We start from the raw sequence: 17,926 nt of genomic DNA, 5'->3' as shown, positions 1-17,926 counted from the left end.
CTAATGTGAGGCTAAGGGAGCTTTCTCATTGGTCATGTGACGGCTACAGACACTGTGGTATCCTTCATACAATATCCGATGTTCCAGGCAGTGTAAATAAGACCCTACCTGAGCCGCTTTTTGATAAAAAGTACGGTACCACTATTCCTGATAGAACCAATTGTAACTACCATATCCCTGGTAACAGAAGTTACATAAACTTCTATACGGATAGTTCCAAACTAAACGACCAGGTGGGCTTTAGGGTGTACTGTAAAGATCTAGAACTGGTGATATCGAAAAGGTCACCCGACCACTGCAGTTTGTATCAAATTGCAATTAAGACAGTGATGAAATGGCTAAGATATAATGTCATTACGACGATTGGCATAAATATCTTCTCGGACAGCCAAGCAGCCATTAAATCCCTGGAGAACGTATTTCTGAACACAAAAACCGCCCTCGACTGTCGCAGATATCTCAATTAGATGGCTGAACAGTTCAAAATTCACCTGTTAAGGATACCGGGCCACAGATATATCCTAAGGAATTGTAAAGCGCGAATGCTTGCGAGACTAGAAATTACCCTACACATTCCAGGGATACTGGAATCTGTGGGTATGCCTCTAGCGACATGTAAGCTAAGTTTTCAGGACCAGCCGCGAAGGACAACGAATGACAGATGGTCACATAGGGGCTGTGAGCATTCCTAAACAATGAAGAGGTCTACCGCTTTGCTGTCATTGGCTAGGCCAGACGTCTTTTAAGTCATTGTGTCCGTTATGACAGGTCACTGTCAAATGGGTAAACATGCTGACATACTGTAACCAGTAACGACTTTTGCAGAAGCAGTGAGGGCATCGTAACGACTTTGCAGTAACGACTTTTGCAGAAGCTGTGAGGGCATCGAAGAAGAAGAGACTATGCAACACCTTCTGTGTGTGTATCCCGCACTAGCAGTCAGAAGGAGTTCCACTATAGGTTATCATTTCTTTGAACACCTGTCTGATTTAGCAGATGTGAATATTGAAAAGTTTCTGGGTTTTTAAAGCGATCTGGATGGTTAACATTAGGAACTAGAAGGCTTTTTTCCTTCTTCTGTTCCTATGGTATCACAATGGTTTAAATCATAATCTGATATAGCCGCCTCCTTGGGCTTTTAGAGTACGCAATTCTTCTCCAAATGGGTTGATTTTCATATGTCGTTGTGGTATGACTTCCAACAGCTGTGTCAAGTATGGTCTAAATCGGTTCATAGCCTAATATAATTCCTCAATAATCCCCTGATCTCCCAATTTGACTTTCTGAGCCTCTGGTTGACTAAATTATTAGCCAATTTGCTTGAAATTTTGGAGGTGGTGTTTTTCTATGTCTTCTAATAGCCATGATACGGTTCATATCGGTCAAAAACTTGATAAGCTCACATATATTTGGAAAATGCATTCAAAGAACTTGACAAATGTGATGTATGTTGGAGGGTATATAAGATTCGATCCGGCCGAACTTAGCACGCATTTACTTGTTCATACATATTAATCACCTTTTCCACTCACTTCGAGCGGAACGGGGGCAGTGTATTTCATCCTCATGATTTCTTCATCCGGTTTTCCTTTTTTTTGTTTCTTGAGAGGGTGTCACAATGGGCAGATGTGGTCTCCGAGTGAACTCACCATTCGGGATGGGCTACCCTACCAACTACACTCGAAATACTCTAAAGCATGTAACAAATTTTGTAGTAAAGTAAACAGCAAATAATTTTCCCACGCTTATGCAAGGATGTTTTATTCGTATACAATAACGTTATTGATTATTGTTAAAAGTGGCTACTGCATACTAAAATCGTTCATTTTTCTGTTATCACTTTTTCACTACAGAATTTTCGTAAAAAAAAGTTAATAGAATTTCGCGACCAAACAGTCTTATTCATTTTCAATTTGATTTTAACTTAAACGCATTATCGAACATATTGTCTCGTACAACTTCTAAATAAACACCTCCTTTTTGTTGTAAAATAAACGCTTTTGGGTCAAATTGGGGCTCCAGATTGGTTTGCTCACACACTTGAACTCGGTGGTTTTTCAGGAAGTGAGCTAAGGCAGTTTTTATTTGCAATAGACCCAGGCGATAGCCAATGCAATTGCGGGGTCCATTGCCGAAAGGCAAATAGCTCATGGGTTCTATATTTTGACGGTTTTCCAAGGAGAAGCGTTCGGGGTCAAAAGTGGTTGGGTTAGGCCAGTACTAAATAGAAAATTGATGAAAATTTTGTTGCAATAGGATGCCTTTTTGTAAGAACTTCACTTACCTTGGAATCATAATGCAGCGCATAATTGGATATATAGACAGGCATTCCTTTTGGGAGTTCATAATCATAGTATGGCTTCAGTGAATAACGATCCTTTTCCCCAACAGGCTTGTATCTCCTGTCCAAAAGTGGTAGACCTGGATATTTGCGTAAAGTTTCATCAATAACCATGCCAAGATATTCCAAACTTGTTATACTCTCATAAGAAATTTCCCCATGACCGTTAAGGAATGCGTTCTGTAGCTCTTTACGCAATCGTTCCTGTATCTCGGGATTCTTGGCCAATTCGAAAAGAGCACTGGAAATTGTTGTTGCTGAGGTCTCAACACCACCCAACAAAATTGAACAAGTCTGAGCATAGAAACACTTCAGGGTTTGCATCTCTTCCTCACCAGCGATAGCTGCCTCCTGCTTGAGTTTCATGTAAATATCAATGACATCATTCCGTTTGTGACCACTTCTCTGGCGATCATTTATCATAAAGTCAACTGTGGACTTAACAAAAGCATATGTGGACCTGAAACAGGCTTTGACTCGAAACAATTTTGCCAGCTGAGGCATAAATGTAAGGCACATAAACGAAAAGGCACGACTCATATTAAATTTGGAGATCTTAAGTGTTTCCAAATGTATGGCATCATTGGCATCCAGCAAAGCATTCGACTGGAAACCCAATATAGTGGTGGAGGTGGCATCGGTTGTGTAGCGTGTGCTGAGGTGTTTTAAGTCTTCCGCAAACATGTCACCCCTCTGCTGTAGGTTCTCCTCCAAACGATTGGCCACTGTCTGCAACAGAGGATACATACTTTTCAGTTTTCCACTGGAAAATACTGGGCATATTTTCGATCGTATATCCTTCCAGTAGGAATAAGGTGCAAAGAACATGGACAATCCACCGATATCATCATGGCTTGTATCGCATTGCACTGCTCGATTGGAGAATTTATCGAAATCCTTGATGAGCATCTGCTTGACCAAATTTGGGTCTCTTATCAGTAAACCCGGATTGATTACTCCGAACACACCAACAGCAGCCTCATCCGCAAATTTAGGATCGTCGTATATACTCTTCAAATGGAAGGCGAAGTTTGTTTTCGTAAACAAGAAATCAAAAATGTTACCACTCAAAGGACTCTTTTTGGCATGGGGAACCTTCAAATGACTCCAATAGTTAAACTTAGCTTTGAACCAAAAAATGCTTAGCAATGTGAATGGAACGATAAGCAAAAACAGCCACATAGTATTGAATGTACACCAATATAAAGCTTGTTAAACTGTCCCGCTTCAAATACAAAAAAAGACTAAATCGCTTCTTGAAAAGATAACAACAAAGAAACGCAAAGATCTATCATTTATTTTAAAAAATATCTACGTCAATAAAGACATTCATCAGGGGCATTCATGATACACTCATACGGTAACTTGTTGTTTCCAATCGCTTAACAGCTTAAGACAAAAATATCTGCCCAATTTGTTAACTGAAGAAATTTTGCCATTTTAAAAGTTTAAATTTTGTCCGTACGCCCGTCCGTCTGTCGAAAGCACGCTAACTTTCGAAGTAGTACAGCAAGCCGCTTGAAATTTGCACAAATTCTTATTATTGTGTAAAATTTCAGCCAATTCAATTAAGAATAGCGTCCATTAGGGGCTCAAGAAGTCAAGATCCCAGATCGGTTTATATGTCAGCTTTATCAGGTTATTGACCGATTTGAACCATACTTGCCACAGTTGTTGGAAGTCATAACAAAACACGTCGTGCTAAATTTCATTCCAATCGGATAAGAATTGCGCACTCTAGAGGCTCAAGCAGTCAAGACCCCAAATAGGTTTATATGGCAGCTATATCAGGTTATTGACCGATTTGAATTATTCCTAGTACAGTTGTTGAAAGTCATAACAAACTACCTCATGCACATATTTCAGCCAAATCGGATAATAATTGCGTCCTCTAGTGGCACAAGAAGTCAAGACCCCAGATCGGTTTATATGTCAGCTTTATCAGGTTATTGACCGATTTGAACCATACTTGCCACAGTTGTTGGAAGTCATAACAAAATACGTCGTGCAAAATTTCAGACGAATCGGATAATAATTGCGCCCTATAGAGGCTCAAGAAGTCAAGACCCAAGATCGGTTAATATGGCAGCCATATCAAAACATGGACCGATTTGAATCATACTTAGCGCAGTTGTTGGAAGTGATTCCAAAACACCACGTGCAAAATTTCAGATCGGACGAGAATTGCGCCCTCTAGAGGCTCAAGAAATCAAGACTCAAGATCGGTTTATATGGCATTCAGGGGTGATTATGAACATCCACTTAGACACACATGTATATATGTGATCCATTTTATTACCCTCGACTATAGGATGGGGGTGTACTAATTTCGACATTCTGTTTGTAACACCTCGAAATATTCGTCTAAGACCCCATTAAGTATATATATTCTTGATCGTCATGAGATATTAATTCGAACTAGCCATGTGCGTCCGTCTGTCCGTCAGTCTGTCTGTCGAAAGCACGCTAACTTTCGAAGGAGTAAAGCTCGCCACTTGAAATTTTGCACAAATACTTCTTATTAATGTAGGTCGGTTGGGATTGTAAATGGTCTATATCGGTCCACGTTTTGATATAGCTGCCATATAAACGGATCTGGGATCTTGACTTCTTGAGCCGCTAGAGTGCGCATTTCCTATCCGATTTGGCTGAAATTTTGCACGACACGTTTTGTTATGACTTCCAACAACTGTGTTAAGAATAGATCAAATCGGTCCATAACCTGATATAGCTGTCATATAAACCGATCTGGGGTCTTGACTTCTTGTGCCACTAGAGGACGCATTTATTATCCGATTTGGCTGAAATATGTGCATGAAGTAGTTTGTTACGACTTTCAACAACTGTGCTAGGAATAGTTCAAATCGGTCAATAACCTGATATAGCTGCCATATAAACCTATTTGGGGTCTTGACTGCTTGAGCCTCTAGAGTGCGCAATTCTTATCCGATTGAAATGAAATTTAGCACGACGTGTTTTGTTATGATGTCCAACAACTGTGCCAAGTATGGTCCAAATCGGTCCATAACCTGATATAGCTGTCATATAAACCGATCTTGGGTCTTGACTTCTTGAGCCTCTAGAGGGCTCAATTCTTATCCGATTTGAATGAATTTTTGCACGAGGTATTTTGTTATGATATCCAACAACTGTGCCAAGTATGGTTCAAATCGGTTCATAACCTGATATAGCTGTCAAATAAACAGATCTGGGGACTTGACTTCTTGAGCTTCCAGAGGGCGCAAATCCTATCCGATTTGGCTGAAATTTTGCATGACGTATTTTATTCTTACTCTCAACAACGTTCAATTTGAAATACAAAATTCAACAGCGACTTATATTTATAAGACCACTCAATGACAGTGCCGAATTTGGGTGCATAAGTTATCCAATTTTCATAGGATTGTGACGAAAGGGGGTTTACATATATACCCGTGGTGGTGGGTATCCAAAGTTCGGCCCCTTTTTACTTGTTTCTTCTAACATCCCCTTCATAATTAAGCTGCAGTCATTTTCAACAAACAACAGATTTTTCAGCAGTAAGACTGCTACTCTGAAATTGCAGTACTACTGCTGAAATAGCAGAACTACTGCTACAATAGCAGCAAAATTAACTACTAATATTCAGCAGACAGTGTTTGCTATTTTCATCAAACTCTTTTCTATGAGTGTAGCATAGCAATTGTTTTCTTCAATCCTTTGCTGGCCTTAAAAGAGATACCGGGAAAAGAACTCGACACATGCGATCCATGACGGAGGGTTATAAAAGATTCGGCCCGGCCGAACATAGCACGCTTTTACTTGTTTCTATTTTATTTTTACATTTTCGAAAACATTATTTGCCTTCGCCGGAATTTGATCCTCTGACCCTCAGTTTTCTTAACCGATGTGCTATCTACTGGGCTATCGCACACCGAACAATGACTTCGTCAAAAGCCTAAAATGTGTTTGGTACAGGCTTGCTTTTTGTTTGCACTTTTTTTTTACTTTTCTTCTTTTGAACGAAGTGAGTTTGTAAAATGAAAAAGATTCGATGCAAGGGTTTAAATAATGGCGAAATATGGAGGGACGTTTGGAGTTTGCATTGCCTTGTTTGAGGTTTAATTATAGGCCTTATGGATGTTTCCTAAATGTGGGTCCGTCTCAAGTTTGCCGCACGAAACAGCAATAATTTGTAAGGCACATCCATTCTTTTAGTAAGATTTATACGATTTCTTTATCCATCCCAAAGTATTTATATGTGTGAAAACTACATCTCCCATGACAATTTTTTTGTTTTGTTTATTCCCTACTAGCCGAACAGGGCCCGCTTCGCTGTGCCTTCTTTAACTATTTAATATCTTTTTAGGGTGGGACACTTCGCCCTGAATGTGGATATCGAATTCGTGCCACGGTAGCCTGTGTTCGCCTATGACGGTAAAATTCTGCGTTCGAATCCTGGCGAGAACATCGAGCAAAATTTAAAGCGGTGTTTATCCCCACTTAATGTTGGCCACATTTGCGAGGTACCATGCCACGCATGGCCATGTAAAAAATTCTCCACAGGAAATTCTCTCATTACTTTCGATTAAATATTCATAAAATAGGTCTGTTCGTGTACTCTTCCAGTAAAAATTTGCCGAAGAGTAAGAGCCATTTTACTCTCTTTAAAAAATTTTCAAGCTAAAGTATGCGAAAGACTTCCAATGAACATTTGCAGAACAACAGCTAATTTTTGTTTTGGTTGGTTTCTTATTTGCTTGCTTAGTAAAACAATTGTTTTAAAATAGACAAGTAAAAAGGAATTAAGTTCGGCCGGGCCGAACTTTGGATACACACCACCTCGGGTATATATGTAAACCCCCCTTCGTCACAATCCGGTGAAAATTGGATAACTTATGCACCCAAATTCGGCACGGACATTGAGTGGTCTAATAAATATAATTCACTGTAGAATTTTGTATTTCAAATTTCAACAAAATCGGGTAATAAATAAAGCTTTTATGAGCTTAAAACCCTTAATCGACACATCGGTCTATATGACTGCTTCAAATTTCAGCGAAATGGGATAAAAAATAAAGCTTTTATTCGCTTCAGACTATTTATCGGAATATCTGTTTCACTGTTGCAAATTTCAGCAAAATCGGATGAAAAATAAAGCATTTATGGGCATTAGACCCTTGATCGGAAATCGGTCTATATAGCAGCTATATGCAAATATGGTCCGATTTGGCCGGTTCAAGAACTTAGCCAGCGTGCATCAAAAAGAGACGTATCTGTGCCTCATTTCAGCTCAATATCAATATCAATTTTTGAGGGCTCTAGAGTGATTACAACAGACGGACGGACAGACACACAGACATCGTTAAATCGTCTTAGAATTTTACGACGATTCGAAATATATATACTTTATAGGTTCGGAAAATGATATTTCGATTTGTTGCAAACGGAATGACTAAATGAATATACCCCCTATCCTACGGTGGTGGGTATAATAATCAACAATAAACAATATTTTTAAGTTTTACTTACCTCTACCTTTCTGATCCATTTTGGTATTAGCTTTTATATTTTCATGCAACAGCTGCTTAACATAAAACAACTGACCTTTACAAAACATCTTATCAAAGTTGCAAATTTGTGCTGACAAAAAAGTCCGAGTAGAAGTTTGCAGGTTCTCTATTTTAGAACTGTCAAAATTTGCTCTCTCTCTCTCTCTCGCGCTCTCTTCTGCTGGAGAGTACGCTAACGACTTCCAGTAAAAATTTGTGCAAATATGCCAAAAAATTTCAGTTCCCAAACACAGCTCTGTTCAGTAAATGAATCACCCGGGTGGGTATTGCTAAGCGGTTTCCACAAAATTTCTTAAGTAAGGCGAAGGTCAAACCAAGAATGTACCGCTCTTCATTCCATCAAAAAAATGGCTTTTCAATCCGACAGATGCCGACAGAGCAATGTATGGACTAAAATTTACAAGTATGGATGCGCTTAAAATAACCATTGTATGAGAAGGGGCTAAAATACCGGCAGATTATATTCGTGCAGCTGGCATCTTGTTTTTGACCGTCGCAGAGCAAAAGTCAAAAAAAAAAACATTGTCATATAGAGCAAAAGTGATTTGATTCTGAAATCTAGATAACTTCAACACATTTTTGTTATTTGAATTAAAAATAAGTAAGAGTGTGATAACTTGTCGAGTTCTCTGCGCGGTATCTCTTTTTAGGCAAACAAAGAATAATGAATAAGAACTGTTATGCTATTGGAGGTATATCAAGTTATAGTCCGATTCGGGCCATAAATGAATTGAATGCTGAACATTGTAGAAGTCATTTTGTAATATCTCAGTCTATTCGGATAAGAATTTCGCCTTGTAGGGGCTCAAGAAATAAATCTGGAGATCGGTTTGTATGGGAGCTGTATTAAGCTATTGATCGATTGTCCGATTTCTGCCATCGGATGAGAATTGCGCCCATTAGAGGATCAAGAAGTCAAGATCCAAGATAGGTTTATATGGCAGATATATCAGGTTAAACATCGATTTGTGCCAAAATACCACGTGCAAAATAACAGCCAAATTGGATAATAATTGCGACCTCTAGGACTCAAGAAGTCAAGACCCAAGATCGGTTTACATGGCAGCTATATCAGGTTATGGACCGATTTGTACCATACATGGCAAAGTTGTTGAAAGTCATAGCGAAACACGTCGTGTAAAATTTCTTTCCAATCGGATAAGAATTGCGCACTCTAGAGGCTCAAGAAGTCAAGACCCAAGATTGGGTTATATGGCAGCTATATCAGGTTATGAACCGATTTCAACCTAATTTAGCACAGTTGTTGAAAGCCATTGCGAAATACGTCGTGCAAAATTTCATTCCAATCGGATAAGAATTGCGCCCTCTAGAGGCCTAAGCAATCAAGACCCAAGATCGGTTTATATGGCAGCTATATCAAAACATGGACCAATATGACCCATTTACAATCCCCACCGACCTACACTAATAAGAAGTATTTGTGCAAAATTTCAAGCGGCTAGCTTTACTCCTTCGGAAGTTAGCGTGCTTTCGACAGACAGACGGATGGACGGACGGACATGGCTAGATCGACATAAAATGTCACGACGATCAAGAATATAAAGGGTGATTTTTTTGAGGTTAGGATTTTCATGCATTAGTATTTGACAGATCACGTGGGATTTCAGACATGGTGTCAAAGAGAAAGATGCTCAGTATGCTTTGACATTTCATCATGAATAGACTTACTAACGAGCAACGCTTGCAAATCATTGAATTTTATTACCAAAATCAGTGTTCGGTTCGAAATGTGTTCAAATTTTGACAAATTTTGTTCAGCGATGAGGCTCATTTCTGGTTGAATGGCTACGTAAATAAGCAAAATTGCCGCATTTGGAGTGAAGAGCAACCAGAAGCCGTTCAAGAACTGCCCATGCATCCCGAAAAATGCACTGTTTGGTGTGGTTTGTACGCTGGTGGAATCATTGGACCGTATTTTTTCAAAGATGCTGTTGGACGCAACGTTACGGTGAATGAACACATTTCGAACCGAACACTGATTTTGGTAATAAAATTCAATGATTTGCAAGCGTTGCTCGTTAGTAAGTCTATTCATGATGAAATGTCAAAGCATACTGAGCATCTTTCTCTTTGACACCATGTCTGAAATCCCACGTGATCTGTCAAATACTAATGCATGAAAATCCTAACCTCAAAAAAATCACCCTTTATATACTTTATGGGGTCTCAGACGCATACATCGAGTAGTTACAACCAGAATGACAAAGTGAATATACCCCCATCCTATGGTGGAGGGTATAAAAATCAATTTGAGTTTGTCTGTGCCAGACTGAATTGATTTTCTCGAAATTTTCACAGATGACGCATAATCTTCCCTTGGTGAAATTAGGGTACTACATTTTTTGATACTATATTTTGAAGTGGGCGGACCCTCCATCTTTCCCTAATTTTCAGAAACGCCAGATCTTGGAGATGGGTATTGCGATTTAAGCAATGTTATCTAAAAACAAAAAATTGTTATCCAAATTTCGGGTGGGGTGCCTAGGGAGGCCGCCCCACCCCCAAAATCCACTAAATATATATATAGACCAATCACGACAATATGGGACTCAAATAAAAGGTATTTATGATTGGAAAATGTATCCGATATCCAATTTTAGGACCAAGTGCTAGGGGACCACCGTAGGCCCCAAAACACCACTAAATCGGACATATTTATCGACCATGACAATATGGCGCTCAAATAAAAGGTATTTGAGAACCGAATACGAATCTGATATCCAAGGGTTTGGGTGCCACTCCTCCACCAAAACACCCCCCAAAGAAGACAAATTTACCGACCATCAATCGGATCTCAACATTCGAGAAAAAGTTTCAATGGGACCTCCCCACCCCCATAATTCCCAGGGGGTATTTTAGAGTAGAACATGGATGTGATATATATTTTTTAGGGCCAAGTCACTCTGTGGCAGCCCCACGCCCAAATAAACTCCCCTTAAACCAATGGCAATATGGGGTTTAAATAAATGGAATTTGAGAGCAGAGAACGATGCTGATACTTTTTCAGTTTTCAGGGCTAAGTGCCGGGGGGACAACTCCACCCTCCAAAACACCCATAAATAGGATCACGTTTCTTAAACACACCAACCACCACCTTGGGACCCTTTTCGCTCCCTTGGGACCCTTCTCGTTTAGATAGAAAATTTTTTTTTCTTCGCAATATGAAGGACAACTAAATAAAATTAACAAACATTCTGCAAATGCATAACAGTTTAGTGCCATGGGAGAAGTAGTAAAACAAATTGTAATAAAAATCATTTCCCCTTAGTTTATAATTTTGATAGTTACTAAAATCATTGCTATAAGAATTATCTTAAATATAGTCGATTTCTTCACCAATTCCTATTATTCATCGCTCTTATTGTCCTTGACTATTTCCAAATGAATTCCCCCTTTCACTTGAAGTAGTATGGATTTTGCATCAAATTCTGGTTTAATTAGAGTATCCTCACACAACCGCACATGATGATCCTTTAACAAATAGAGTAGACCACATTTCAGTTGTAGCATCGCCAAACGAATGCCTATACAATTGTGAGGTCCAATACCAAAAGGCATATAGATTGGCGAATTCAATGTATCTCTATTGGCCGATGAAAACCGTTCAGGATCGAACTTCGTGGGATTTGACCAATACTGAAACGAAAAAAAAGAAAAGTTACAACAAACTGCTTGACTTCATCTTTTCTGTTTACCTTGGGGTCATAGTTCAGCCCATATGTCGATATAAAAATCGACATGCCATCGGGTAATGAAAAATCGCAATGAGGCTGCAGGGAATACGACTGCATTTTCTCCGGTGGCTTGCAGTGTACACGCTCCAATATGGGGAAAACGGGGTACAATCTCAGAGTCTCATATATTACCATGTCAATGTATTCCAGATTATTCATGTCTTCGTACGAAAGCTTAGATTCGGTTTTTTGCTCCATTGTTGTTTGTATCTGCCGTTTCAGCTTGTTCTGCAGCTCTGGGTGTTTGGCCAATTCAAGAAGTGCATTCGACATGGTTGTCGATGATGTTTCGAAGCCTCCCACCATAAATACGCCCGCTTGAGCAATCAAACACTGCATGAACTCCTTCATATTTTTGCCCAATTCTACAGCCTCTTTCCGCAGCTTGACAAACAAATCGATTAAATCATTGCGATAAATGCTGTTGCTTTCTCTTTCTCTTACAGCTTCAGATATGGTGCCCTTAAGAAATTCCTCAGTTTCAGGATAGATCAACTTTGCTCCTAGTATACTAGCCAACTTGGGTACGAAAAGGGCCACAACATAGTTGAGAGCTAATTTCACATTGAAGTCAGTCAATCGTCTTATCTCCTTGTTTAATTGTTCTGAGGGATTTTCCAGCGAGTTCGATTGGAATCCCAGCAGTGTGGTAGCCACAATATCGGTCATGTATCGAGCACAAAAGTCCTTCATTTCCACACGATACGCCGTTTTTTGCCGACTAACATGGTGCTCCATATTTTCGGCAACATTTTGGATCAGGCAGAACATGTTTTTCAACTTGACACTGGTGAACAAGGGACTCAACTTGGTGCGCATCTCCTTCCATATGGAATACCTGGTGAAAAAAATTCCCCTTGCACCAATGGGATCGTTTCTTAAATCCATGTCGCTAAAGCGATTGCGGAAATAGTCGAAATCCCTTACCAGCATTGATTTGATCAACTCCGGATCGCGTACAAGCAAACTTGGCTTGTACAGGCCGTACACACCCACAACTGGACTGCCGGCAAACTTGGGATCATCGTAGATTGTTTTCAGGTGATATGCGAAATTTGTTCTGAAAGTCAAAAACTCTTTGATATTTCCACTGAATATTTTGCCTGGCACACTGGGTACTGTCTTTTGGCGAGACCAGTAGCTAAACTGGATTTTATAACAGCCATAGACAACAGCAAGAAAGAGGGAAATCAACAACCCCACAGAAATGAAAAATACCATTGCGAGCTTTAATCCGCTTACATTTGTACGTTGTGAATTGAGATTATCAACTAAAACACAAACCGGTTGTAAAGCAGAACTATGATGCTATACTGAAAAACTTTATTACACTGCTAAACCAATATATAGGGAAACGTATAATTTTTGCAATATTTTAGACTACATAGTACAACCAATCAATATTTCGTTTTTTAGGATATTTTCTTATATATAAAATTCAGTTTGTGTTTGTTTGTCGGTTTGTTTGTTCCGTATAGACTCAAAACGGCCAAACCGATTACCTTGAAATTTTCACAGATGGTGCATAATGACCCCGTGGTGAAAATAGGATACCACATTTTTTGATATCTGATGGGGGGGCGGACCCTCCCCCTTACCATAATTTTCAGAAACGTCAGATCTCGGAAATGGGTGGTGCGATTAATTTTGTGTGATCTCATTAGTACCCTAAAAATAAAAATTCGGTATCAAAATTTCGGGTGGGGTGCCTAGGGGGGTTGCCCCACCCTAAACCTACCAAACATATATTTAGACCAATCACGACAATATGGGACTCAAAAGAAAGGTATTTAGGATAACAAATCATATCTGATACCCAATTGTCGAACCAAGTGCTAGGGGGACCACCCCAAGCCCCACAACACCCCTAAATGGGACACATTTACCGACCATGGCAATATGGGACTCAAATGAAAGGTATTTGCGAGTAGAATAGGAATCTGTTATCCAAATGTGGGACCACGTTTCTGGGGGTCCACCCCTTCCCCAAAACACCCCCCAAACAGGAGTTATTTACTAACCATGGGAATATGGGGCTTAAATAAAAAGTATTTTAGTGTAGAAATAGAATCTGATATCCAAATATGAGACCAAGTGTTTGGGTGGCCGCCTCTCCCCAAAAACCTCCCCCAAAGGGGACACATTAACGACCATAGCCACATGGGGCTCAAATGAAAGGTCTTTGGGAGTAAAGCACAAATCTAATATCAATATTCGGGAGAAGTGTCTATGGGGCCACCCCACAACACCACCCAACCCCCAAAACACCCCTAAATCGGACATATTTACCGACCATGGCAATATGGGACTCAAATGAAAGATATTTGCGAGTAGAATACGAATCTAATATTGAAATGTGGGACCACGTTTCCGGGGATCCACCACTCCCCCAAAACACCCAACAGGACTTATTTACTGACCATAGGAATATGGGGCTTAAATAAAAGGTATTTAAGTGTAGAATTCCAATCTGATATCCAAATATGCGACCAAGTGTTAGGAAGGACGCCTCTCCCCAAAGGGGACAAATTTACGACCATAGCAATATGGGGAACAAAGAAAAGGTCTTTGGGAGTAAAGCATGAATCTGATATCAATATTCGGGAAAAGTGTCTATGGGGCCAACTCACTGAGTGGGCGCCCACCCCCAAAACACCCCCCCCCCCCCCCCCAAGCCGGTCATTTTTGCCGACTATGGAAATATGGGGCTCAAATTAATGGCATTTGTGAGTAGACCACATATCTGATGTCAACATTAGGGACCAACTGTCGAGGGGACGTCCCACCACCATAACAACCTCCGTATTTGCCCATCAAGACAATTTGGGTCTTAAAGAGAGTGGAACTAAATATTAATAGTTTTTTGGACCAATACCCCAAACCGGACATATTTGCTGACTTTTGCAATAAGGAGTCTAAATGAGATTAGAAAACCAATTTGATATCCAATTTTTAGGCCAATGGCAATATTGGGTTCAAATAAATGATGTAAAGTTCCATGAGAATAGAGCACGTAGCTGATTTTTTTTCGGGCTAAGTGTTTGGGGGACGCCTCCAATCCCCAAAACACCCCTAAATCAGGCATATTTACCGACCATGTCAATGTGGAGCTTAAATGAGAGGTATTGGGCTGTAGATCAAGAATTGATACCCACTTTCGGGACCAATTTCTTGGGGTTCAACCCCTTTCCAAAAATACCCCACAAACAGCAATTTTTTACTGACCATCGCAATATTTGGGAGAAAATATGACAATATAGGACTCCAATGAAAGGTATTCGGGAGTAGATTACGAATATGGTCAGGAAGAGGAAATATGATTTATAATATGTTGATATCGGAAGGGGGCGGACCCTTCCCGTTACCCCAAGAATACCAACCAAAATCACAAGTGGACCGATAAAGACAATATCGATATCAAATGAAAGGTATTGAAGAGTAGAATACGAATATGGTATTAACAAGTATCATGTTATGAACCGATTTCAACCATACTTGGCACAGTTGTTGGATATCATAACAAAACACGTCGTGCGAAATTTCATTCCAATCGGATATGAATTGCGCACTCTAGAGGCTCAAGAAGTCAAGACCCAAGATCGGTTTATATGGCAGCTATATCAGGTTATGGACCGATTTGAACCATACTTGGCACAGTTGCTGGAAATCATAACAAAACACGTCGTGCAAAATTTCATCCCAATCGGATAAGACTCTAGAGGCTCAAGAAGTCAAGACCCAAAATCGGTTTATATGGCAGCTATATCAAAACACGATATGACCCGTTTACAATACCAACCGACGTTTGTTTGTTTGTTCCGTAGAATCAAAAAAAGAAACGAAGACAGTTTTTAAATATCGGATGGTGGTTGACTGTGTCCCTTACATCAAAAACGCCACCCAATACCAAAAAAGGACTGATGGGCACAATATGGATATCAAATGAAAGATATTGGGGACTAGAAAAAGAATATCATATTAAATTGTGGGTTCAAGTACCCAGCGGGCCGCCCCAACCCAAAAACACCTCTAAACAGAATTATTCGACGTTCCTATCAATATGGGACTCAAATGAAAAGTACCCAGCATTAGATTACAAATATGGCATAAAAAATTAGGTCCAAGTAATGGGAGGTCGCCTCACCCCCAAATGGGCATATCAGCCGACCATTGGGAGTAGATTAAAAATATGACATTAAAATTTGCGTTCAAGTCAAGGTGGCTCTTGGGGTTCAAAGTAAAGAGATTTGGGAAAGGACAAGTATTTTATATCCATATTTGAGTCGAAATATCTCCACTAAAAAACACTTCTCATTACCCTAATTTCAAAAATACCATTTCTCGGAGATTGGTAATGCGATTAGTTTGAAATTTTTTGCACTCTAACAATCACCAAAACAAAAACATGGTTTCTATTGTTGGGGACGGGTGCCGTGGGGACAGCCCAAAACCCGCCAAATGGATATAACGACCAACCACAACAATTTGGGGAGTCGCCTCATTCCAAAATACCTCCCTATTATATAAAAGCTATTTGGGATGGAAATTTATTGATTTTCGGGAAATTTATATTCGTTTTCGGGACAAAGACCCTGGGGTCCACCCCACCTTCAAACACAACTTATTTACCGATCATGCCGTTATGAGACTCATACGAAATGTTTCCGAAAGTAGAGCACGAATCTTATATTTACTTTGATGGCCAAGCGACCGCCCCCGAAATACCCCCTAAACCCGAAATATTTACCAATACAGTAATATGGGGCTCAAAAGAAAGGCATTTGGAAGTAGAATAAAAATTTCAAGTTGAATTTATCAACGATAAGGGACCTTTTTTATAGCCGAGTCCGTACGGTGTGCCGCAGTGCGACACCTCTTTGGGAGAATTTTTTACATGACCATGCAAGGTATGGTACCTCACAAATGTCGTCAGCATAACCACCGATTTAAATTTTGTCCGAAGTTCCGCCTGGATTCGAACGCAGGCGTTCATCGTCATAGGAGTGCATAGGCTACAGTAGCACGATATCCACATTCATGGCGAAGTGTCCCCACCCTTAATAGATATGAGAGAGTTAAAGAAGGCGCAGCGGAGCCGGCCCTGTCCAGATGGTATGTACATAAAATAGGAGGGGAACTGTGACCATCATGGGATGGCCTAGAGAAACTTTTTCATTCAATTTGAAACGCCTTGTAGTATTGGATTAACATTCAGTACATAGTTGTTCTCATCGCGGACATAATCAGAAGCCAAACCCGATGTTGATATCCTTCTTATGCATTGTTGTTATCCAAACACCTTTTACTGTATACGAAGTTTTTGTCTACATACGAATGGATGTGATAAAACTTTAAATAGGATAACTTTTGAAGAAAATATTTTTGTAAATATGGTACAGAAACCATTTTTATTCCCACCACCATAGGATGGGGTATACTAATCTACAATAGTCATTCCGTTTGTAACACCACGAAATATTGATCTAGGACCCCATAAATTATATATATTCTTGATCGTCTCGCCATTCTGAGTCAAACTAGCCATGTCCGTCCGACTGTCAAAATTACCATAGCGGTCGAACGCGTAAAGCTAGCAGCTTAAAATTGCGCACAGATACATAGTATTGATATAGGTCATTGGGGATTGCAAATGGGTCATATCGGTTTAGATTTGGATATGGCTTCCATATAAACCGATCTCCTGATTTGACTTCTTGAGCCCCTGGAATCCACAATTTTTGTCCGATTTTGCAGAAATTTTGTATATAGTGCTCTGCTATGACTTCCAACAGCTGTGGCAAGTACGGTCTAAATCGGTCAAAAACATGATAGAGCTCCCATATAAACCGATCTCCCGCTTTGATTTCTTAAGCCCTTACAAGCCGCGATTTGTATCCGATTTGAATAAAAATTTGCATATAGTGTTCTGTTATGACTCTCAACAACTGTGCCAAATCCGGTCCAAAGCGGTTAAGTACCAGATATATGGTTGCCCAAAAAGTAATTGCGGATTTTTTAAAAGAAAGTAAATGCATTTTTAATAAAACTTAGAATGAACTTTAATCAAATATACTTTTTTTACACTTTTCTTCTAAAGCAAGCTAAAAGTAACAGCTGATAACTGACAGAAGAAAGAATGCAATTACAGAGTCACAAGCTGTGAAAAAATTTGTCAACGCCGACTATATGAAAAATCCGCAATTACTTTTTGGGCAACCCAATAGCTCCCATATTTATTTTAGCAGAATTCATGGTGGTGGGATCCCAAGATTCGGCCC

General features: G+C 39.7%; 1 protein-coding gene across 1 annotated transcript; it reads right to left on the bottom strand.

Annotated features, from left to right (window-relative positions):
• Nucleotides 1–1,893: 1,893 nt before the first annotated feature.
• LOC106092109 (uncharacterized) lies at nt 1,894–12,936 on the bottom strand. The gene is made up of 4 exons (XM_059369838.1): nt 11,610–12,936; nt 11,271–11,550; nt 2,285–3,549; nt 1,894–2,220 (listed from the first exon to the last, which is right to left on the bottom strand). The coding sequence occupies exons 1-4, from the start codon at nt 12,867–12,869 to the stop codon at nt 1,909–1,911; spliced, it is 3,117 nt and encodes a 1,038-aa protein (XP_059225821.1). The 5' UTR covers nt 12,870–12,936; the 3' UTR covers nt 1,894–1,908.
• Nucleotides 12,937–17,926: the final 4,990 nt, after the last annotated feature.

Source organism: Stomoxys calcitrans, chromosome 5 (genome assembly GCF_963082655.1).
Source record: "Stomoxys calcitrans chromosome 5, idStoCalc2.1, whole genome shotgun sequence".
Taxonomy (NCBI): Eukaryota; Metazoa; Arthropoda; class Insecta; order Diptera; family Muscidae; genus Stomoxys; species Stomoxys calcitrans.
This window is presented reverse-complemented; position numbering and strand designations above follow the sequence as displayed.

Excerpts from the sequence above, each read along its gene's own strand:
- LOC106092109 (XM_059369838.1), bottom strand. The coding sequence starts at position 12,869 with ATGGTATTTTTCATTTCTGTGGGGTTGTTGATTTCCCTCTTTCTTGCT. Across the intron at positions 11,551-11,609 it reads GGCTGAACTATGACCCCAAG|TATTGGTCAAATCCCACGAA; the intron begins GTAAACAGAAAA and ends TTTTCGTTTCAG. Across the intron at positions 3,550-11,270 it reads AATAGTCAAGGACAATAAGA|CTTTATATTGGTGTACATTC; the intron begins GCGATGAATAAT and ends CAGTTTAACAAG.